Source organism: Neofelis nebulosa, chromosome 3, assembly GCF_028018385.1.
Source record: "Neofelis nebulosa isolate mNeoNeb1 chromosome 3, mNeoNeb1.pri, whole genome shotgun sequence".
In the NCBI taxonomy this organism is placed as follows: domain Eukaryota; kingdom Metazoa; phylum Chordata; class Mammalia; order Carnivora; family Felidae; genus Neofelis; species Neofelis nebulosa.
The window spans coordinates 28,681,598-28,704,446 of record NC_080784.1 but is presented as its reverse complement, the minus strand read 5'-3'; the positions used below and the strand labels follow the sequence as shown (position 1 = coordinate 28,704,446).

Sequence of the window (22,849 nt, the reverse complement as noted above, 5' to 3'; positions counted from 1 at the left end):
GTAGTAGACTAAAATAAAATGATGGAGGTAAAATAGAATTTGAAAAAATTTACATAAAAGCAAAAAATATAGTAAAAATTAAATAAAAATATTTTTAATAGAAATTGAAAATAAAAATGAATTTTTTCTCTGTATTGAAGAAAAAGAAAAGTGTAAAAGAGAAAAAGAAAAAAAAAAGAAAATTGAATAGATGGACCTGCTAACAGACTGAAGTAGGTCTGAAATTGCTTCGTTTTCCCCTAGAAGTCAGTGTATGTAGCGCTTTATAGTCCATAAACTAAGCCGGCGGTGAGACTTGTGTTCTTGAAGAGCGAAGTTGGCCCAGTTGGGCGGGGCTCGGTGTAATGGCTCTGCTCTCCACTAGATGGCGCTGCTAGCCTACTGGGGTGGAGTGTTTCAGCGCTCAAAGGTGCGTATGCGCCTACGCACATGGGCGGGAGTGGTGGAAAATGGCACCACCCAGCCACCCAGTCTATTCTCCTGGATCAGTAGTCGCGCACCAGTCCTCCATCTTCAGCTCTCGTCCACTCCCTGCTTTTCCACATTCCGTGACCAGGCCCCAGGCAGTACCTCTCTCCCGAGTTTTGCCTCAGATGCGGATGTTTTCCCCAGCCCTTTACTCCCGAAGGACTGCGGCTTTGACCCATTCCGCCCTTCTGCGGGAGAGTCTTACCGAGCAATGGCCGAATGAGCAATGGCCGAATATCAGCTGCACCCAGGAACGCTTGCTGGACCCTGCTGCTGCCGGTGTCCCGAGACTGGCCAGGTGCCAGCCCGTCCCAGAAAAAGTTCGTGAGACAGTGTAGCTGCAGCGTTTCAGGGATGATGGAAAATCACAACACACACCTGGCACCAGGCTTCACCCTTAAAGACTTTGTTCCAGCACCAGCGAATGTGGCCGCCTTCCGGGGTCTGCTGGGACCCGGTGGCTTCAACAGTCTTTACCAAGTGTCCTTCCAACAGTGGAACCGCTTTTCCCCGTGTGGCCTGAGAACCTCCCGGACCGCACTCTGTTCCTGGGGATTCGCCCTTCCCACCAGAGCACCACCAGGTATGGAGCTGCAGAGTTGCAGCCTTTGCCCTCCCCTTGTTTACAGTCTTAATGGAATTTAAACCCTCTCCTTTCTTCTTTCTCCCTTTTTAGTTTAGCACCTGTGGCTGTTTCTAATTTTCTACATTTTCTCCAGCTGTTTTTGGGAAAGGGTGCTTTTCCCGTATTCCCTCCCCCCCCAAGTCTCTGTCCTCTCTCTGCTTGCAAAAGCACCTCCCTTCCTGCTCCTTCTCGCTCCCCAAGTTCACCTCTCTGCACCACATACCTGTTGAATTCTGTGGTTCAGGTTGTGCAGATTGTTGTGTTAATCCTCCAGTCAGTTTTCTAGGTGTGTAGGATGGTTTAGTTTTGGTCTGGCTATATTTCATGGATGTAAGAGACACAAAAAACTTCCATGCTGTTCCACCATCTTGGCTCCTCTCCCCCCCCCCCCCCCCCCTTTTTAATGCTTATTTATTTTGAAAGAGAGAGAGAGAATCTGAAAGAGCAGACCTAGGCGGGCTGACTAGTGACTATGTCCCCGACATGGCCGCAGAAAGAAGTTCCTGCTCAAACCTCAGAACATGCCTCCTCCCCTTGAGTAACTTATGTTTTCTAAGAAAGCAGGCTACTGATTGATGCATTCTTCCGAAGTCTGAGGTGGGAGGAAGGGGAGTGTGAGAGGCGTGGGAAGTGTGAGTAGAAGAGGGAGGGCTTCTCTCAGGTAGGGGCCAGAGGCAGGAGCCCTCAACCCTGTCCAGGCTTAGAATGACCTGGGAGCATTTTACCCCTCCCCAAACCAATTAATCAGAGTCTCTGGGGATGGTGTTTGGTGCTAGGTATTTATATAGCACAGCAAGGCTGACAGCCAATGGTTCATAAGAAACGTTCTGTATACACTGAGGCCAAACATGTTAGAGATCCTCAGACACAGTGGTTCTTAAACTTCAGGTGCATCAGAATCTCTTGGAAGACTTGTTCAAACACAGATTGCTGAGCCCCACCCCCGGAGTTTCTGATTCAGTAGGTCTGTGACCACCAGGCCCAAAATTTGCATTTTTAACAAGTTCTAGGTGACGCTGATGATTGCTGATCTGGGACCACACTTTGGCAGCCAATCAGCTGAGTCCACGACCCTTCCCCAGCCAATCGGCTAAAGCCATGATCCCTATAAAACCTTTGTGCTATTGAAACTCACTCTTTCTCTCTCCAGTATCTCACCGCTGCATCGGTGCAGGTAGGGGATTGAGCTTGAGCTAGCTCGAATAAAGGCTCTTTGCTTTTGCATCGGACTCGGCTCCCTGGTCGTCTTTGGGGATCACGAATTCTGGGCATAACAAATCCTAAGCAGGTTCCGTGCTGTCAGTGAAGAGCCCAACATGGGGCTGGATCCCATGAACCATGAGATCAAGTCTGAGCTGAAATTAAGAGTTGGGACGCCCAACTGACTGAGCCACCCACGTGCCCTATGGGGTTGTGAGTTTGAGCCCTACGTTGGGTGTAGAGATTACGTAAATAAATAAAACTTTTTTAAAAAGTTTGAAATTAATATTATCAACCTCCTCCAGAACTATGTATATAAAGAATCTTAAGTCACTCCTAATAATGTTACACTTAGTTAGTATTCTAGTTCTACAATGTTTTGTTCCTCTGAGAATTTGTCACTGATTATTGTTTTATGTGGTAGATTACTTAGTCAAGTTTCTCCAGAGAAACAGAAACAGTAAGATATGTATATATAAATACATGATATAAATATACACATACATATATATGTATATATATGTGTATATATATAAATATGTCTGTATATATGTGTCTATATCTATGTATCTTTTACTATTGCATATATTTTGAGGACACATTTCTCATAGCTTCCAGTTTTGGGGCTTAAGGATTTTTTTTTTTTTTTTCCTGCTTGAAATATTGAGGAAATGAGGAATTGGCTCCTTATGAAGAATTGGCTCACACAATTATGAGAAATTGGCCCACACAGTTATGGACGCTGAGAAGTCCCAAGATCTGTCTGCAAGCTGAAGACCCAGGAAAGCCAATCTGAATCTGAAAGCCTGAGAGCCAAGGGAGCAGATGGCTTAAATCTCAGTCTGAGGGCTGGAAAAGATGAGATGGGATGTCCCAACTCAAGCAAGCAGGCAGGAAGCAAAAAGGGGCAAATTCCTGTTTCCTTTGCTCTGTTGTATTCAGGCCTTCAATGGATTGGGTGATGCCTACCCGCACTGGGGAAGGCAGTCTATCTTCAAATGATAATCTCATCCAGAAACACCCTCACAGATACACCCAGAAATAATGATTAATCTGGGCACCCCATGGCCAGTAATGTTGATGCATAAAATTAACCACCATATATGTCAATGCTGTTTAGATTTATCCACATTTGACCACATGTTTCTTTTTTTTTAAGTTTTTTTTTTTTTTTTTTTAATTTTTTTTCAACGTTTTTTATTTATTTTTGGGACAGAGAGAGACAGAGCATGAACGGGGGAGGGGCAGAGAGGGAGGGAGACACAGAATCGGAAACAGGCTCCAGGCTCCGAGCCATCAGCCCAGAGCCCGACACGGGGCTCGAACTCACGGACCGCGAGATCGTGACCTGGCTGAAGTCGGACGCTTAACCGACTGCGCCACCCAGGCGCCCCATCTTTTTTTTTTTTAAGTTTTTTAATTTATTTTGAGAGCGAGAGCATGAGCAAAAGTAAGTGCAGGAGTGAGGGAGGAGCAGAGAGGGAGAGGGAGAGAATCACAAGCAGGTTCTGCTCTATCATCACAGAGCCCAACGAGATCTAGAGTCAGACGCTCAACCTTTTGAGCCACCCAGGTGCCCCCACATTTTGCATTTTACTTCTTTCCTCTGGTTGCTTTTCCTTTTTTCTAAATTATATCCTTTGGAATTCCTTTGTTAGTCAAAGTTTCGCAGAGGTCAACTCTCTCATTCTTTGTTTGCCTTAAACTGTCTTCCATTTGCCCTCACTCTTTTTGAAAAAAAGTTTTTTTTGATGTTTATTTATTTTTGAGAGAGAGAGAGAGAGCACAAGCAGGGGAGGGGCAGAGAGAGAGAGACACACATACAGAAACCAAAGCAGACTCCAGGCTCTGAGCTGTCAACACAGAGCCCGATGTGGGGCTCAAACTTGGGAGATCATGACCTGAGCTGAAGTTGGATGCTTCACTGACTGAGGCACCCCCATTTACCCTCACTCTTTATGGATAATTTAGCTTCTTTCTATGTATGGAATTCTAGGTGACAATTATCTCATTTCACTTTGGAGATATTCTATGCTTTTGTTTCTATTATTGAGAAATCTCTTTGTCATTCTTTTGTAGGTATTCTTTTTCTTGGTGTTTAAAATATTTTATCTTGGTGTTTTGCAATTTATAATGTGATGAGGTATTGAGATTTATTTCTGTATTAACTGCTTGGTACTTTTTGTGTGTTCCTGATTCTGAGGATTTCATGTGTTTCATTAATTCTAGAAAATTCTTAGCCATCTCTCTGAATATTTTCTCTCACATCTATTTTTTTCTCAAATTCCTATTAGACATATGTATATCTTCTCATTTTAACCTCTGTGTCTCTTAAACTCTCTTTAATATTTTATGTCTTCTATCTCTATTACAGTTTGAGTAATTTTCTTAGTTCTGTATTCAATTTCCTTCTTCATCTGTGTCTAATCTGCTGCCTAATTTGACTAATGGGTTTTAGTTTCAGCGATTACATTTTCGTTTCTAGAAGTTTTTTCCATAGTCTTCTGTTATGTTTTGATTCCTTTCTGAAATGTCATTAATGATTTTATAGTCTTCATTTGATAAATTATTCAATTATCTGAAGTTCTGAGGGCCTAATTTCCCTCCACCTGTACTTTCTTATTACATACTTGTTACCTCTGTTGTCTCTTGCTCATGTTGGATTATTAAGTACTCAGTTGTGTTATTTTATATTATGAGTTAATCTTTAGAAGGGCTTTTTTGTGGGAATAGTGGTGAGTATGGTGAGGGAGCATAAGTCAGGCTGAGGACAAAGTATAAGCCAGCATACCTACCTCCCCTCCCCCAGGTGGGATATGTGTGATATTCCTTGGACACTCCCGGCTACCCAAAACCAGGAAAGGACAAAAACACAAATGGTTAAACTGATAGAGTCTCCATCAGTTTGCAAATATCTTAGTAAATTATAAGAAAAAGGCAATCTTATCAATAGTGTAATATCTAGAAACCTATAGACTTAGTTTTCTTTTTTTTTATTTTTTTTTTTTATTTTTTTTTTATTTTTTTTTTTAATTTTTTTTTTTCAACGTTTTTTATTTATTTTTGGGACAGAGAGAGACAGAGCATGAACGGGGGAGGGGCAGAGACAGAGGGAGACACAGAATCGGAAACAGGCTCCAGGCTCCGAGCCATCAGCCCAGAGCCTGACGCGGGGCTCGAACTCACAGACCGCGAGATCGTGACCTGGCTGAAGTCGGACGCTTAACCGACTGCGCCACCCAGGCGCCCCTAGACTTAGTTTTCTAGATCCCCAACATCACCCTCCCCTCCATAGTGACGTGGGGAACAAGGCAAGAAGGAAATGGCAGATAAAATTGAATTTCCTTCTTATCTTCAGCCCATTGACAAATACTTGATGCAGGCAGAGTAAAACATTTCTCCAGGAACTCCCTGCTGTCTTAATGTTAAGATAGCTAGAGGGAAAAACAACCTTAGCTTGACAATAGCTAGGCCTCCAGTATCCTGGGAGTCTTCTTTAGCATATGAAAATCCCTTTGGAAACTTCCCCTGGACTTTACCTCCCCAATTCCATACTATATAACCAGTCACTCTTCACAACCCTAGTGCAGCCCTTGTTGCTCACCGGTCCTGTTCCTGTGCTTTAATAAAATCATTTTTTTGGTACCAAAGACAACTTCAAGAATTGTTTCTTGGCCGTCAGCTCTGAACCCCCCATCACCTCCAAATCTCGTCAAGTGTGTGTCCCTTTTGTGTAGTTTTCTCCTGCCAGGTGCTCCAGTGATGTCATCTAATCATCCTAGGAGTGATTTATGTGTTAATTTTGGCTTGAGAATTTCTGGATTCTTATAACATTGATCCATAATTGAGTTTCCAATGAGGAAACTCCTTTTGTCTCCCCCTACTTAAAATCTAGGCCAAAAGAGGCAAGCTTCCTCACCATCTCCTTATGCTGGTAGAGAGAGATTTTCTAGTCCACCCTGAATTGTGTTTTATGTGGGACAGGGGAGGGAGAGTAGGCGGGGCTCAGTTTCAACTCCCTATTTGAGAGTCTCAAAACCTTTTACTCACCAAGTGCACATTAAAACCCAATCCTCTAGATTAGTCAAAGTGGAAATAAAACCCATCAATCCAGATTAGCTGTCACATCAGCTCAATCATATAATACTCTGGTTTTTAGCAACCTCTTCCTTTCTGGCCTTTGGGAATTTCTATTACTTTCCTATGAGCTTAGCTATGCATTCAAAAAGATATTTCATCTTGCATTCCTCTTTGTTAATGGTGGGAGGTGTTTTCAGAATATTGAGTCTGTCCTAATAAAACTAGAAAATTTCAGTATTCTATTAATCTATCAAAGGACTCCATATCACTCATCACAGACTGATTTGCGTCAAGAGCACACATTCACACGGATGCATGGCACATGCCACACATGTACTTCTGCATGTGCTCTCTCTCTCTTCTATTTTTCTATTCTCTTAACCCTATGGAAAGCTCAGCAGATTATTAATCATAAGCAATACAGCATAACTGAGCTTATCAAATCTGCATATCCTGAACTTAAGAAGTCTGTTGCCAAACAATAGACTCACTATTAGTATCTATGTGTAACTTTATCCTTTAGAGGGTCTAAGTGAAATAGAAGTTTGAATGGTGAGAAAAGTATATGGAATCATTGCGAGCTTTTTACTTTACTTCCCCATTTATCATCAACAGAAACTTTGTGGGAAGTACATGCAGTGGTTAATTCCTGTGCAGTGAAAGCCCGTGTTTGAATCTAGCCTTTGCCAGTCTATGACATTGAGCAACTTACTTGACCTCTTTCTGCTTCAGCTTTCACATCTGTGAGATGTGAGTGTTAAATGTGAGCACTGAGTGAGCGAGTATATATATCAGCATAGTGCTTAGCATACAGAAAGATCTCAATAATATGTTGGTTATTACAATTATTATTATTTATCTTTATGCTTGAAAAAACTCAAGCCCCTGCAAAAAAACTCTGAGATCCTGTGTATTAGGCTGAACTATATGAAATTGCCATGGTTATAGGTCAAAAAGCATCAAAGATTGGTAATTTCATAAGGTTTGTTTCAGAGTATGAATCTGATTTGAAGTTGTTAGAGGAAGAAATGTCAGCAGGAAGAAATTTTGACAACAGAAATATAGATGAGGGCTCCTTCTCTGGGGACATACAGAAAAGTCCCCAGGTGTTGAATTGTACGCATTTGAATTCCCCATTGGCTGGGCATTTCTTCGATTTTCATTTAGTTACTCAATTTTAACTTTGCCTAATTTAGATAAAGTTTTACCAGAAAGTTGCAAGAAAGCTACATATTTCAGTGTATTGAATGGGTCTATGTGTCTGAAATAAAAGATCCCATTTTGGAAGCCATAGTTAAGAGAAGTAGCTGGCCAGCTTGTTAGTTAGTTGGCTAGGCACCTCGTTAGAGCTCCTAAGGTGTCCTGCTGAGTGATTAGGAGAAAGAATTGAGAGTGAATTTACATACTTCTAAATCTGATCTTCTTGTTAACTGTGGATGGCTGATTAGTAACCGTGGAGAAAATAAAGGTCCTGTTGGGTGGCCCACAGGGAGTAATGCATAATTAGAAACTGCATCCCTTGCCAAACAGAGAGCTGATGCTGTAGGCTTGATGAATAACCTCCTGACACTAGGAGTTGGAATTTAGCCTAATTCCTGTCACTTTCTCCTGTAATTTGACTGTGTGATTCACTGACAAGAGAAACAGCTCTGCGGAGGTAAACCCACAGGAGAGCCTCTCAAATGTTGTCTTACTCCTTTTAAATTCACTCCTCTCTTAGAGATCAGTGATTAGGTAACCTCTCCGACTCCGTTTTTATGACTAAAGTAAATTAGAAAATTAGCGACAATTAAATTGGCTATGGGAGAGGCTTGAAATATATGGCCTGTCAAGACATAGTATATTCTGTAGCACTTAATATGATCTCAAGACTTGGGCTCTTCTACTTCCTTGGCTGGCAGGATTTTGTTTTGTTCCCACCCTAAAACTGAATGGCAGCTGAATGTTGACTCAAAGCATAAAGGGGGTGTTACCACCACTCCAAGCCTGTCAGAACTTTTAGATGATAGTTTCTCTTAAGTTGTTATTAAAAAAAATTATATAAGTAATCCGTGATAACTTCTGTAATAAAGATAAGTGAAAGAAAAAAATGAAACCAGATCACCCATGATCACTCAGAAATCGCCATATTAACACCTGGGTATAGAGTAAGACTCAGAGTGGAAAGAAGAATGAGTCCAGGGAAGATACGGAGAAATAGGCATTTCATGGAGGAAAAGGCACTTTCTTAGTGTAATAGAAGGAAAACGATGATAATACTTGCAAATGGGAGATTGGTGGCTGAAACATGAGACTTGGCATGGTGGGTTCTGTATTCTTCATGAAGTATGAGGAATGGTCACCAGCTGAGGGGCAGAAGGGTAGGAGGAAGTCAGAGTTTGACTGGAGTGGAGAGGTATGCAATAGTAATGGAAAATGGGAGAGGGCTTTCGTAGAGAATATTAGGAATATTTCTGGCATGGTTGTGTAAATCTGACATTGTTCACTATGAATTTGACTTGTTACCATTCTGCCTAGTTGGGTATTTTTCTCCAGCAATAACTAATGTTCAGGTTGAGGCACAGAGAAGGTAGGTGATATTGGATCCATGCGTAGTTAGGGTTTAATTTGGAAGGAGAAGGTCAAGAAATTGAAGGTATTTGCAAGACAGCAAATGTGGCGTTAGGCACTGGTATTGAAGTTGGATGAGGAGGGTTGTGCTGGGTACAATGAAAGTAGAGATGTCAACGTGTTGGGGACATTGATGACAACTGGGAGGGGAGGAACTTGAGAAAGTGATGTGAAAGGAAATGTTAGCATAGGAGATTGGGATTTTTCAATTAGTGCTGTTTCCTCCCTCCCTCCCTGCCTTCCTTCCTTTCTTCCTTTCTTCCTTTCTTCCTGGGAAGCTCAGTGGAAGAGAAGGTATTTTCAGCTGGGGTGATTGGAAAGGCTCAACTGAGGTAAGACTTGAGTTGGCCTTAGAAAGATTTGTATGCGCAAAGAGGCTGAAAGTTATGTGGATCTATAATTTTGGTGAATTGCACAAAATGGAAATTCATAACACTTCTGTTTCCTTGCAACGAATAGCTTTCCTCAGTCATTGCTGATGCCATTTAATTAAAGATGAACTAGTATGTTATGTCAGGGAGGCTAGTGTGTGTGTGTGTGTGTGTGTGTGTGTGTACAGGCTCTCAACATTTTAACTCCATGACTTTATTTTGTCATTTTATCAGGTGTTATGCCTTTAGGGGACTGAGTCATTCTAGGCAAATCTAAGAGAATGATTGATAAATTATAAATTCCTACTAGTTAAGTTTCAAGACAAGAAAGTTCCTGAGGGCTGATGAGCACATTCTTCCCAGCAGGAGTCTATTTACCTTTCTTCTCTCTCACGGTCTCTCTCTCTCTATCTGGGCATTTATTTATGTTTTGCAATATTTCTTTTTTTTTTTTTTTAATGTTTATTTATTTTTGAGACAGAGAGAGACAGAGCATGAATGGGGGAGGGGCAGAGAGAGAGGGAGACACAGAATCAGAAGCAGGCTCCAGGCTCCGAGCCATCAGCCCAGAGCCCGACGCGGGGCTCGAACTCACGGACCGCGAGATCGTGACCTGAGCTGAAGTCGGACGCTCAACCGACTGAGCTACCCAGGCGCCCCTGTTTTGCAATATTTCTTGAGGTCCTACTATGTTCCAAGGCTCATGACATATTCTTTACTTTCATTAGCTCATTGAAGCCTCCCAACAAGTCAGTGAGGCAGGCTTTATTATCCCCATTTTTTACATAGGAAACTGAGACTCAGAGGGATTAAGTTTTGTGCTCTCACTCACCGAGCTGGTGGAGCTGGGCATCCCATTGAATCTATGGACTGACCACAACTTCCATAACTTAATACTGTGGTACACAGAGACACAGAGACACACGCATACACACAATTTAAAAATTGAGGTAAAATTCACCTAACAAATTCACCATTTTAACCATTTTCAGGTATATAGTTCAGTGGCTTTAAGTACATTCACAAGGAGGTGCAAGCATCACTACTAATTCTGAACAGTTTCATCACTCCAAAAAAACCCCCCTACCCATTAAGGAGTCACTTCCCACTTTCCTTTCCCATCAGCCTCTGGCAACCCCTAACTGGCTTTCTGTCTCTGTGGGTTTTCCTATTCTGGACATTTCATATAAATGGAATCATATAATATGTGGTCTTTTGTGTCTGGCTTCTTTCATTAGTTTTCAGGGCTCATCATGTTGTAGCATGTATCAGTACTTCATACCTTCTTATGCCTGAATAATATTCCAATGTATGGATATACTACATTTTGTTTATCCGTTCATTAATTAATGATATTTGAGTTGTTTCAATTTTGTTTCCAACTTTTGGCTATTATGAATAATGCTGCTATGAGCATTCCTGTACAGTTTTTATTTCAATATACGTTTATTTTTGTTTTTAAAAAAATTTTAAATGTTCATTTATGTTTGAGATAGAGAGCATGAGTGGGGGAGGGGCAGAGAAAGAGGGAGACACAGAATTCGAAGAAGGCTCCAGGCTCTGAGGTGTCAGCACAGAGCCCAATGCAGGGCTTAAACTCAAGAACTGTGAGATCATGACCTGAGCTGAAGTCTGATGCCTAACCGACTGAGCCACCGAGGCACCCCAACATACATTTTTTTTGAAGTTTATTTATTTTGAGAGAGAGCACTAGTGGGGAGGGTCAGAGAGAGGGAGAGAGAGAAAATTCCAAGCAGGCTCTGCACTGTCAGTACAGAGCCCAACGCAGGGCTCAAACCCATGAACAATGAGATCATGACCTGAGTCAAAGTCAAGAGTCAGATGTTTAACCAACTGAGCTACCCAGGTGCCCCTGAACATACATTTTTAATTCTCTTAGGTATATACTTAGGAGTAGAATTGCTGGGTAGTGTGGTAATTCGATGTCTCACTTTTTGAAGAACTGCCAAACTTACCCCAGTGGCTACCCCATTTTATATTACTACCAGCAATATATAAGGGGTCCACTTTCTCTGCATTGTTGCCAAAACTTGCCATTTTCCATTAAAAAAAAATTACAGCTATCTTAATGGGTATGAATAGTATCTCATTGTGGTTTTGATTTGCATTTCCTGAGTAATGATACTGGAGTTTTCATTTCATTATTGTATTTTATTTTTTAACTCCAAAGTTTTTATTTGGCTCCTTTTTTATAATTTCTGGCAGTTTATTGATATTTTCTATCTGGTAAGATATCATTCTCATGGTTTCCTTTACATCTTGTACATTGTTTCCTTTGCTGATTTAAGTATATTTAAAATAGTTAATAAAAAGTTTTTGTCTAGTAAGCCCAATGCCTGTCCTCAGGGACAGTTTCTATTAATTTCCTTATTTCCTGTTTTTTGACTTAAAAAATGTTCATTTTGAGAGTCAGAGTGAGTGAGTGGGGGAGGGACAAAGAGAAGGAGAGAGAGAATCCCAAGAAGGCTCCACGCTGTCAGCGCAGAGCCCCACATGGGGCTCGATCTCATGACTCTGAGATGATGACCTGAGCTGAAATCAAGAGTTGGAGGCTCAACCAACTGAGCCACCCAAGCGCCCTCTATTTTTTTGACTTACTTCTTTTCATGCCTTGTAATTACTGAAAGCTGAACTTTTTTTTTTTTTTTTTTTTTAAAGCTGAACATTTTGAATGTTAGAACATGGCAATTTCATTTGTCAGATTCTCCCCCACTATTCTCCCTATTCTCCCCTAGGGTATTTTGTTGCTGCTTGTTGTAGTTGTTGTTTGTGTAGTGACTTTTCTGAACTAATTTTATAGAGTCTGTATTCTTCATCATGCATGGTTACTGAAATCTCTGCTCTGTTAGTTTAGTGGTCAGTCAGTGATTCTACAGAGATGTCTTTAAATGCCTAGAACCTGAACAAAAATCTCTTATTCTTTGGAGATGGGCTGTGAGAGGTGAGAGCTTGGAGCTTTCTCAGGTCTTTTTTGAGCATGTGTTCAGTCCTGAGCATATGTATGGCCTTTTAGATTCTTAGGAATATATGGGACCTTTTCAAAGCCCTTATTTCTCCAAAGCATTTTATATCCTAGCCTTTGCTCCCAAGATTTTCAGTTTGTCTATTGTTCATTCAAAATTTTATCATCTGCTCTAGGTGGCATCAGCTAATATGTTTTCATTTCAATGTTTTTAACAAACACTGCGCCCTCCCCCCCACCCCAACTCTCCCCCCTCTAAATAGCTGTCTCAGCCCTGGGAATGTTCTCACTGCTGTGAAATAGTGGCAAGCCCTTTGATCTAGTCCTTCAGGGCACCACCAGACTGGTCAAAATAAACAACCACAATCTTTAAGAATAAGATCTGCCCTCCTCCCTCCAGTACCAGGTGCCTGCACTGGGAATGTGGGCTGTTGTCTTTAAGGCTGTTGCCCAGCTGGGGTAGAGGATGGGGCTGGGGTAAGTTACAAACACCACAATGCATTCTTCCCAGGATTCAGCTGTTTTTTCCTTGATTAAACACCCCCTATTTGCGATATACTGATTAAATTCCAGCATTCTGAAAAAGTGGATTCTGACAAATTTTGCCAGTTTCTTCATTGCTTTTATGGAGAGATGGGCTTTTAAATTTCCCTTCTTTGCCAATTTTACTGATGTCGTTCAGTAATTGAATCCTTTGGTATATTGCCTCTTTCATGAAACTAGATTAATATCAGATGTTTACTTGATCTGTAAAGTCAGAGTCAGGATTCGGATGACTTGGGGGATTCTGTCACTGAATTGTGGGAGCTTGGCCCTTCCTTTATTATACATTTCCCCAGCCCAGGAAGGAACCGCTATTCCTTAAAAACAAGATGGGCACATTCTTAACGTTCCACTCCTTTTCCAAATGTTCTGCAGATTACAACTCAACCAATGATGAATGTGCATCATTAGTATGTGATGAATACTCCAGTTATCTTTGTATGATGCACTTCTATGGGCCAGGGAAGAAATATTTTTGCACACTCCAAGACTGGGGCATTTCAGTTGATAACTACTATCATCCATTTTTTTTGTTAAAGTTTGCTAGGTCAGTTTTCAGAATACGACGTTTTCTGACTTTGTTTTAAATTTTGTGTGCTGGTAGTTTCAACTCAGCTTCTTTCTTCTTTCTCTCAGCATTTTACTTTGGAAAAATGCCAATATATTATAAAACAAAATGTTTTAAAATCATATGACCCCCCTCAGCTTCAGTGGTTATATCTACTTTGGCCAATGGTGCTTCATCTGTTACCACCCTCAAGATTACTTAGCCATCACATTTCATCTGGAAATATTTCAGTGGATGTCACTAAAGGACAAGGACTCATTTTAGAAAACAAAACCCCCAACATGGGGTGGTGGTCTTTTAAAGTGCAGGTGCCCGGGGCACCTGGGTGGCTTAGTCGGTTAAGTGTTCGACTTTGGCTCAGGTTATGATCTCATGATTCATGAGTTCGAGCCCTGCTTTGGGGTCTGTGCTGATGAACACTGAGCCTGGAGCCTGCTTCAGATCCTCTGTCTCCTTCTCTCTGCCCCTCCCACACTTGTGTTCTGTCTCTCTCAAAAATAAACATTAAAAAAAAAAAAAAAAAAGAGAACCCTGAGGTCTAGCTTTACACTTTGCTGGTTTTGTGAGCTCTAATCCTCCAGTCAGCATCTTTGAGCCTCAGCTACCTCATTTGTTAAAAGGGAATGATGTAGGGTGTCTGGATGGTTCAGTCAGTTGAGCGTCTGACTCTTGATTTCATATCAGGTATGATCTCATGGTTCTTGGGATCCAGACCCATGGTGGGCTCCATGCTGCACAGAGCCTGCTTGGGATTCTGTCTCTCCTCTCTCTGCCCCTCCCTTGCTAGCGATCTCTCTCTCTCTCAAAATAAATGAACAAACAAATAAATAAAATAAGTAAAATAATAAATAAATACTTAAAAAATGGAATGATGATGCTTCTCTTGGAATGGGGGATGTAGAGAGAGAGAGACCTAATGTAAAGCACTGCACAGTGTCTGAAAGGTAGTAAGTCCTTAGTAGGTGGCCACTATAATAATATGAATTGTTTTTAGCTGACTCTGAGCGAGGAAAACTCTAATAGCATAAAATCTAGAGCCAGGAGAAGGGGAACCTGAAGTAGCAAACTACATTAAGAGAGGAAAAAGCTGAGAAGTAGGCATCTGAGAAGATATTTGGGTTACTTGGATCCCATGTAGATGCCATCTGAATTGGGTGAGGGCGTTCCCAGATTCCTCCCTTTGCTGTTTTATCATAGTAGCAGCATCTATTTTATTGCCTGCATTCTCCTGGGGAAGTTTCCCACTAATATCTAGGTAGTTCTGCTCAGTTATGATCTTTCCATAATCTTGTGAAAACTTTTTTCAGAGGCCACTTCCTTCAAAGATCAAGATGGATTTGGACTTAAATCACCGAGACCTAGGGGTGTATATATGCTTTACACAGGTAAATTTGCAATTTTTCGTCTGTGTGGATTTTTACCTCAATTTCCAAATCAAGCAGGAAAATTGGGCCTTTAAAGCTGGGAGCCTAGTATTCAGCCAGAGAAGCTCTTCCTTTCTGCATGCCTGGGAAGCTGATCAGAACTTCAGTCCCCTCTGTTTCACTCTGCTTGTTAAAGATGGCAAAACAAGAACGTAGAATAAATGATTCACCTCAGTCATTCATGAGGAGAGTTGGGATGAAATCTCTCAGCCTCTGAATTCACTGAATTGGCACGAAGATCCATTTCTGTCTCTGTGCTTCCTTTGGCAGTGGGGTATACAGAGCCGTGCCAGCTGGGACGTTTCCCATCTTCCTTCTCTATCTCCCTTTGGCATTTGGACAAAAATCCTTGTACGTATACAACTATTTAGCTCTGGGAGTGATTTTATGGGCTATGTGTTTATCCTGGAATTTAGTTTGCAGGGTGGATACCAATGGTATGCATATGATTATCCGGGTTGATGGTGGACTGATCAATTCATTTAACAAAGTGTCTGTGTGACAGGTATTAAGCTAGGTGCTGGTGTGAGAACCAAGTATGAAAACATCACCTTAATTTGAATTGAAACAGAGGTGGAAGGCAGTAGGTTTTTTGCTGGTTGCTTAAATAGTCTAGGAGATTGTGTGGATTCAATAGTACAGACATGTCTGAACTTGGACTCTCTAAATGATTGTATCTATACCCTTCATAGGCCTAATTGCTGCTACCTGTTGGCTGGTTTTCAACATATGGATATCAAGATGCCTTCCTGGACCACTTGTAAATAAACAAGACACTGTTACTCTTGATGAAGAGTTCTTGAGAAGTGGTTTTACATGTAGATTACTGGGACTCTCAGATACGATGGATGGCAGGATGTCATCATAGACTGAGTTTTTACGTTGGACAAGGGATGAATCACTCTGATCTCATCACTGGAATTTACTTTTTACCTTTCTTAAATTTAGCTCTACAAAAGTTTCCTTTTCATCAACTATGGGTTCTGTTTCAATAACAAGTTCTTGCAGTCCTTCAATAACAACAAGTCTCTGCATTGTGAGAAGGTCTTGTAGTTAGACTTTCTTTGCTGATGCATGCAAGGAAAGCTTCAACATTGCTATTCTTTGAAAAGTGTGGTAGAGATTTCTAGTACTAAGTAATCTCCAGGTTTATTCCCCCTGTGGACATGTGAGAGGAACCCTTTTCCTTGCCCCTTGCATGTGACTAGTTCTGGCCAATGGGATATGAGTAAAAGCCATGTGTGATTTTCCAGCTGAAGCATTTATCTGTTAGTGTGAGACACTCTATTGCTAAGATATGTGTCTAGAAGCAGACTTTATGGGTTGTGTTGCTATGTATGTCTTCAACTTTATTATATAATGTCTGTTTTGCTTGCAATAATTTATACTTTGGCCAAGGTGATAAGAAAGAACCCCATTTATCCACATCATTACTCAATTTGTAAATAATTAACAAAATTTTGCAGCCTATTGGCTATACAGTGGTCTGTTTTTGGTATAAAATTGCATTTCCACAATTACTAGTGAAATTGACAATCCTTTCATATATTTACTGGCCATTTGGGCTTCATTTTCTTTGGACTGTTCTTTTCTGTAGGGATCATGCCTCATTTATAATTTCTTTAAGTATTCTCTCTACATCTTGGTAACTGTGCACATTCAGAATCTTGCTTTCACAAGAATGACGTCAGAAAACTTGCAGCTAGTGTTCAGCATATAACCTAGATTCTTCCAATCAGATGGGCCCATCTAAGGCTTAATTTACAAGGGAGAAATGTGAGTGGTATCTTTAGGGTAACAGTAGCTGCTGTATCAATCTCATTCTCGGCACTGAAATGATAATACATTTACTTCTCACTTATTATCAAAGTCTGATGTGGGAGTTCCTGGTGGAGCAGCCTTTCATGTGGTCTCTCAGGGACTTAGGCAGTGGAAGAGGTGAGAGAGGACGATCTAAGGAGGTTTCTACAGACTTTTCCTGGAGACAGTACCCTTCCTGTCTACCTACATTCTATTGGCCAGAATTCAGGCACGGGCCACACCTAACAGCAACAGAAATATAATCTAGTCATGAGTTTTGGTGAATGCACAGTAGTTCTGCTCCATGGTGCAATGATCTTTTGATTAGTGTGGTGACAGTTGGCTGGTTCCTTGGGGGAAAGCGATAGTGGAGGTTTTTAAATCTCAGAGCAGTGTGGCAATGGTACTTCAACAGAAGACTCCACAACGTAGTTGTGTGTTCTTCCTGCTCATGTAGCTTCAGCACTTGGCCTTCTGTCCCTCCTAGTAATTCTGCTGGCTGTCTACTATCCTTCAGCAAGTCCCTTGACTGCTTGGACTAGCCTGCGTGGATTTCATGAATTGTAGATAAGAATCCTGAGTGTTGTAGTTTCTTACTGTCTTTTTCTTTTGGTTATTTGTATTTATCTTTGAGATGGGCCTCGGAGTTATTTCTCTACTGAAATAAGTAATAGAGTTTGCTTCTTTCTGCACAGTAGCCTGTATGCCTTACTTGTGTTAATAACAAACCTATGGCCACATGTGTGCAAAAGCTTGTTCACAATGGACCCATTTTGTAAGTTTCAAGCCCAAAGACACCTAAACTAAACTAAATAAGAACCTCCCTAAATTAAATGAGAACAAGGTAAATATTTCTAATTCTTTTTTTCTTTTTCATAATTCTTCTGAAGTTGAGGTAGGATCGTCTGATTTGGAATCTCATCATTGCCACTAATGACGAGAGGTGGTGTTGAGAGGGCAATCCTAACCCTTGATGGGGTGCTGGCCCCTCTGCTTCCCTCCCCGTTGGGAGTCCTTCAGGCTGGGTAGGGAGGCTATGACAAATAGCTGGGAATCTGGTTGTGTGATCTTAGAAATCAACCAGGTAGAGAATCAAGACAGACTAAGAGATCATGATTAATCCTTTATAGATTCATGGCTAATGGGAGAGGCAAGAATTGAGAAGTTTTAGGGTAGTGTGCAAATCCCCTGATAATTGAGCCTCTTCAAATACAAATTTCTCCACTTTTTGGTTCATATTGGACTTAAATGATATCCAAGGGTGACCAGTTTTAATAATGCCACTATCTAATTCTTTCAGTTTAAAATTAGCTAGGTCTCAATTTCATCATATGTAAAAATGAAGGGTTTCTTCCAGTTGCCATTTGATTTGATTTCATTAGCAGATTTTCACTGATTATTATTTTTCATTGCTTTCAATATTCTCCACCAGATGGCTCTAGTCTCTCAATGCAAACTCCTATCCACAGTCTCCTTTTGAGCCAGCCTTGTTTTTGTGGGTTATTCTTCTCTACATGCTCAGCATGCTCAACTTCTACTCTTCTCCAAGTTAAAAAAAAAAATAAAAAAAATTATTTATTTTGAGAGAGACAGAGGGAGAGAGTGCACGTGCCTGTGCACGCGAGTTGCAGAGGGGCAGTGGGAGAGAGAAAATCCCAAGTAGGTTCCTGGCTGTCAGCATGGAGCCCATTGTTGGGCTCCATCCCATGAACTGTTAGATCATGATCACAGCTGAAACCAAGAGTCGGACGCTTAAATGACTGAGCCACCCAGGCGACCCTCTTCTCCAAGTTTTTAAACAAAACCACTTAATAGGTTTGAAAGCAGCTTCTTCTTCCTATATTCCATAGCACATTACTCTCCTTGCTTAAACCGTAGATCAAGACTTAAAGAGTAATCTGATAGATACCAAGCTATTCTCTACCATAATCCCTACAGTGGGTTGTAGCCAAGCCTATTGGGCCACACCTGAAGCTGGCCCATGGGTACTGTTGGAAATAGAGTGCAGATATAGGCAACCAGGCAGCCAAAGTGTCCCCATATGGTTTAGGAAGTTCCTATGAAAGTCAGTGACTTATTCTGGGTTCTTCTATCTTGGTGGATTCCTTATTCTACTTGACCTGATGAAACCACTCAATCCTGGGGCCTCACACAGAGTGTGAGGAATTAGGAAGGCAACAGAAAGTGTTCTACTCATCTGTACCTTTATTCTTGTGTATATTCTTTTCGTTGCCTGTCAGTTAGTTGGGTAGCAAACAGATGTGAAAGCAACCTTAAGGCCAGTCTGAATCATCTTTCTGCAAATTGTTGAATTCAGATCCAGCTCAATCTCTAATTCAATTCCGTTTCCTAAAAATAATCCTGACATCATAGATACATCTGTATATATATGTGTAATAAGTGATTGGAAAATTGAGTTTTATGCTGGTATGGACTCAGTTTGGAACAATGAAAAGACTCTCATTTTTCCATCCCTGGGTTATGCTGTTTTTGAAGATCTAGATCCATTAGGGGTAAGGTTTGTTGGCAGAAGAATGTTGGAGAGTAGAAGAGAAGGAAGAGGTTGGAGACTTGGCATATGCACTTATTCATTCAACAGATATTTGTCACTGACATGCACCAGCCACTTTTCTAGATATTGGGTAGATAGTAGCAAGTAGGTTTGGCAAGGATCCTCCTCGTATAGAATTGATGTTCTTCTGAGGGACGCTGAAAACCGACACATACTCAGTAAATCCATTGGTTTCAGAGAGTCATCAGTGCTATGAAGAAGACGTATGATAGGGCTGTGGGACACAGGAATGAGGTGCGATTTGAGCTGAGGGACTGGAAGCTTGAGAGGCAGTGGCTAAGCTCCCCCAGGGCTAGAAAGAGGACTGTGAGTTCCACAGACAGGGAAGAGCTGAACTTATCTGAATTCAGCATCTCAGCGATGGAAAGACCTACAAAGTCAATGGCTGCTAGACTGTCTGAACACTGGTTATTAAGGGATTCTCCCTCATGGTTGAACTCAGCATGGAGGAGCGAATAAAACTGCCTGCCATTGAGTACATGTAGTATGTATATCCTGGATTGGGAGCAAAGCAGTGTATATCACCTTGGGGTGATGATCAGGAACTTCTGATTATTTGGATCCTATAAGCTTCATATAATAGACACTAGACTTTTCATCACCTTTGGAAAGTAAGCTCTCATTAGATTTAATTTAACTAAAAAAAAAGGCATTTCTTATATCCCCAACATATATAAGTTGGTTCTTATAGCCCCAGAACCAACTACACATGTGTTACCTATAATTGCCTGCCTTGTTTTTCCTATGAGAACATCAGTGCCTTGAGGTCAGGCACTTGACCTCATACACAGAAAGTTCTGGTGACTTGAAATCTAACATTCGGTAGCCATTTCAACAACAAAAAAATCTTTTTTAAAAAGTTTATTTATTTTGAGAAAGAGAGAGAGAGGCAGAGAGAGAGGGAGAGAGAGAATCCCAGGCAGGTTCCACGCTGCCAGTGCAGAGCCAGTCATGGGGTTCGAACCCATGAACCATGAGATCGTGACCTGGGCTGAAATCAAGAGTCAGACACTTAACCAACTGAGCCACCCAGGTGCCCCCCAAATCTTTTTTTATTAAATTTAATTAAATATACTGATGAGTGTGGAGAGAGCTGTGTGAAAATGGGGCATCATTTGGCTTGTCCAGGCCGGGACAAGTAAATGGTTAGATCCGGAGGGGTGCATAAACCTCCTTTTGGCTGTTGCCATTGCTTGGGGATGCTCATTTTCCTCAAGGCCTCTGTGACCTGGGCCTGTCCTGTACTTCATGTGTCTGTGACCTGGAAGGAGCTACAGGCAGTGAGGTGTAGGCAGAGGCTTCTGTGACCCAGAAAACGCCGGCCCCTAGTTCTTGTGGGCTGAGTGACACATCCTGGACGGTTATACCAAAGGGGCTGGATCCCGCACCAGGAAGCAGGCTCCTGTGAGGTGCTGGCTCACGAAGGGCCAGAAGGTGCCAAGAAACCTGCAAGGAAAGTGACGTTGCATCTGCTGTGGGTGCATGATGCATCTGCCAGAGTCCACGCCTGCCACCTGTTTCTGTGCGCTCCTCTGACTGGGGCGGGGGGTGGGGACCTGGGGAAGCAAATGCAAATGCGAGTTTATGAGGCGACTAGGTTGCCAGGAGCCAGCCCACTGAGCTCCTTCTCTCTTTCTCCCGAACATCTTGGCTTCAACGGAAGGCGCTGTGTCAAAATAGTAGATTCTGTGCCGGTCCCGTGATGGCACGCCAGGTTTTTGAGTGGGCAGGTGTTGTTAGCTGTTGGAGCTAGTTGCTAAGGTTTGAACCCAAACCGGGAAAAGGTGGGAGTGGAGCAGGCAGAGTGGGAGAGGGAGAGCAGCTGCAGGGGGAGGAGGTGAGTCAGCGGAAAGAGCCTCCTCCTTCCTTGCCTGCCCACACCTCTGGCACTGGAACCCGGAGGCCAACCTCCCATCCTGCCCCTGCCAGCGCTTGACAGCCCAGACCTACCCTGAGTTTGCCTGGGCTGCTGAGATGTTCTTCCGTGTGCTTAGGCACTTGGCCCTGCCGCAGCTTGGAGGTGTAGATGGAGCATTCCCGAACCACCCCCCCCCCCCCTTTTCTGGGAGCTCCTCCTTCCCTACAATCTGTATAAAGGAAACCTCAAACCAAAGCTTAGCTGGCTCCCTTGCTTGGACAGAGCCTTCCCTTTGCCTTTTAGCTCTGGGCTCCGTGTAGGGAACACAGTGACCCCATGAGCGCCTGTTTCCTACTTGATGTCCTGTCTCCTTGAGAAGTGATTGTCACTCACTGGGAGTCATTTAGCCCCCTTTCCACCAGAGAACAAGTTTTAGTGGGCCCCCAGCAGAGCTAAAAATATTGTCATAACAAGGCTGTGCGTGGGGTCCGCTCTCATTTCTGTAACGCTCTTTCCAAAAGAACGAAAATTGGAGAGACCAAGTTTGGACTGCAGGGAGCATGGGGGTTTCTCCTATCTGAATTCTAGAGGGGGTGGCATTAGCTCTGTGACCTTGAATCTCTGGGTGTCTGTTTCTCTGGTTGTAAAATGACCAGGTTTGTAAAAGGTGAAATGATGACCATGATGGCTTCCATTTTTGAATTGCACGGCTCTTTCCTAGCAAGTGGGGCCGGCACTAGCTCACATGGAGCTTGCTGTCCATGATTTAGGAGAGGTCACCAAGTTTGCTGCTGTGGGTGTGGCCCTAACAGGTCTGGCCTGGGGATTGTGTTTCTGGCCCCAGAGGCTGAGATTGACCAAGATGACAAGAAGCCAGAGGTATCCTCTACCTCTAATGTCAACTGAAATATTCATATAAATCCCCCTGAAACGACTCATTATTTTCTTCCCTTTTCAGAGGTCTTTGAGTTAGAGAAAAAATAATTTGGGCAATTTGCTGGGTTTTTTTTTCATTATTATAGTAAAAAACATTGAGAACCCATTTTGAGCTAGAAATACAGACATAAAACAGATCATGGTTTTCTTTTAACAATGTTTTTCCTCTTAGTGTTATAGAGCTGGATCCTGCTGGTGAAAGGCCGAAGGTCCTGGGGAGATGTAGTGGTGGTGGTGGTGGGGTGGTACTGAAGTTTTCAGGTTCTAAGGCTTGAGGAAGTTCAAAATATTCAAATTTTGGGGCGTCTGGGTGGCTCAGTCGGTTAAGCATCCGACTTTGGCTCAGGTCATGATCTTGTAGTTCATGAGTTCCAGCCCTGTGGCGGGCTCTGTGCTGACTGCTTGGAACCTGGAGCCTGCTTCAGATTCTGTCTCCCCCTCTCTCTCTGCCCCTCCCCTGCTCACACACACTCTCTCTTTCAAAAATAAACATTAAAAAAATTAAAAAAAAATTCAAGTTTTCACAGTACCAACTACAGTAGCTTCCCACAATTCCCAATTCAACCCACAGCAACAAAATTTAGTAGTCCCTCAAAAGAAGAGGTGAATATATTTTTTGCCTGATGTTCACAGAGGTACACAATAGATTTTTTGTTTATCTGGATTGAAGTCAAGGAGTGTGTTTGAGATTTGAATGAGTGTCACTTCACTAGTCTTTGATTTTCCTTTTCGACATCGAGTAGTTGGTTTTGCTGAGTGGTAACTGGTGTGGTAATGGAACTGGCTAGTAAAGAAAACAGATATATATATA

At 42.1% G+C, this 22,849-nt stretch overlaps 1 protein-coding gene across 1 annotated transcript; it reads left to right on the top strand.

The window, feature by feature from the left end:
* The first annotated feature begins 143 nt into the window (after nucleotides 1-143).
* On the top strand, nucleotides 144-22,550 carry LOC131506505 (uncharacterized). Its single transcript, XM_058720166.1, has 3 exons — nucleotides 144-1,051; nucleotides 14,756-14,833; nucleotides 15,565-22,550. The coding sequence occupies exons 1-3, from the start codon at nucleotides 688-690 to the stop codon at nucleotides 15,738-15,740; spliced, it is 618 nt and encodes a 205-aa protein (XP_058576149.1). The 5' UTR covers nucleotides 144-687; the 3' UTR covers nucleotides 15,741-22,550.
* Nucleotides 22,551-22,849: the final 299 nt, after the last annotated feature.

Excerpts from the sequence above, each read along its gene's own strand:
- LOC131506505 (XM_058720166.1), top strand. The coding sequence starts at position 688 with ATGAGCAATGGCCGAATATCAGCTGCACCCAGGAACGCTTGCTGGACC. Across the intron at positions 1,052-14,755 it reads TCCCACCAGAGCACCACCAG|AGGCCACTTCCTTCAAAGAT; the intron begins GTATGGAGCTGC and ends AACTTTTTTCAG. Across the intron at positions 14,834-15,564 it reads TGTATATATGCTTTACACAG|GCCTAATTGCTGCTACCTGT; the intron begins GTAAATTTGCAA and ends TACCCTTCATAG.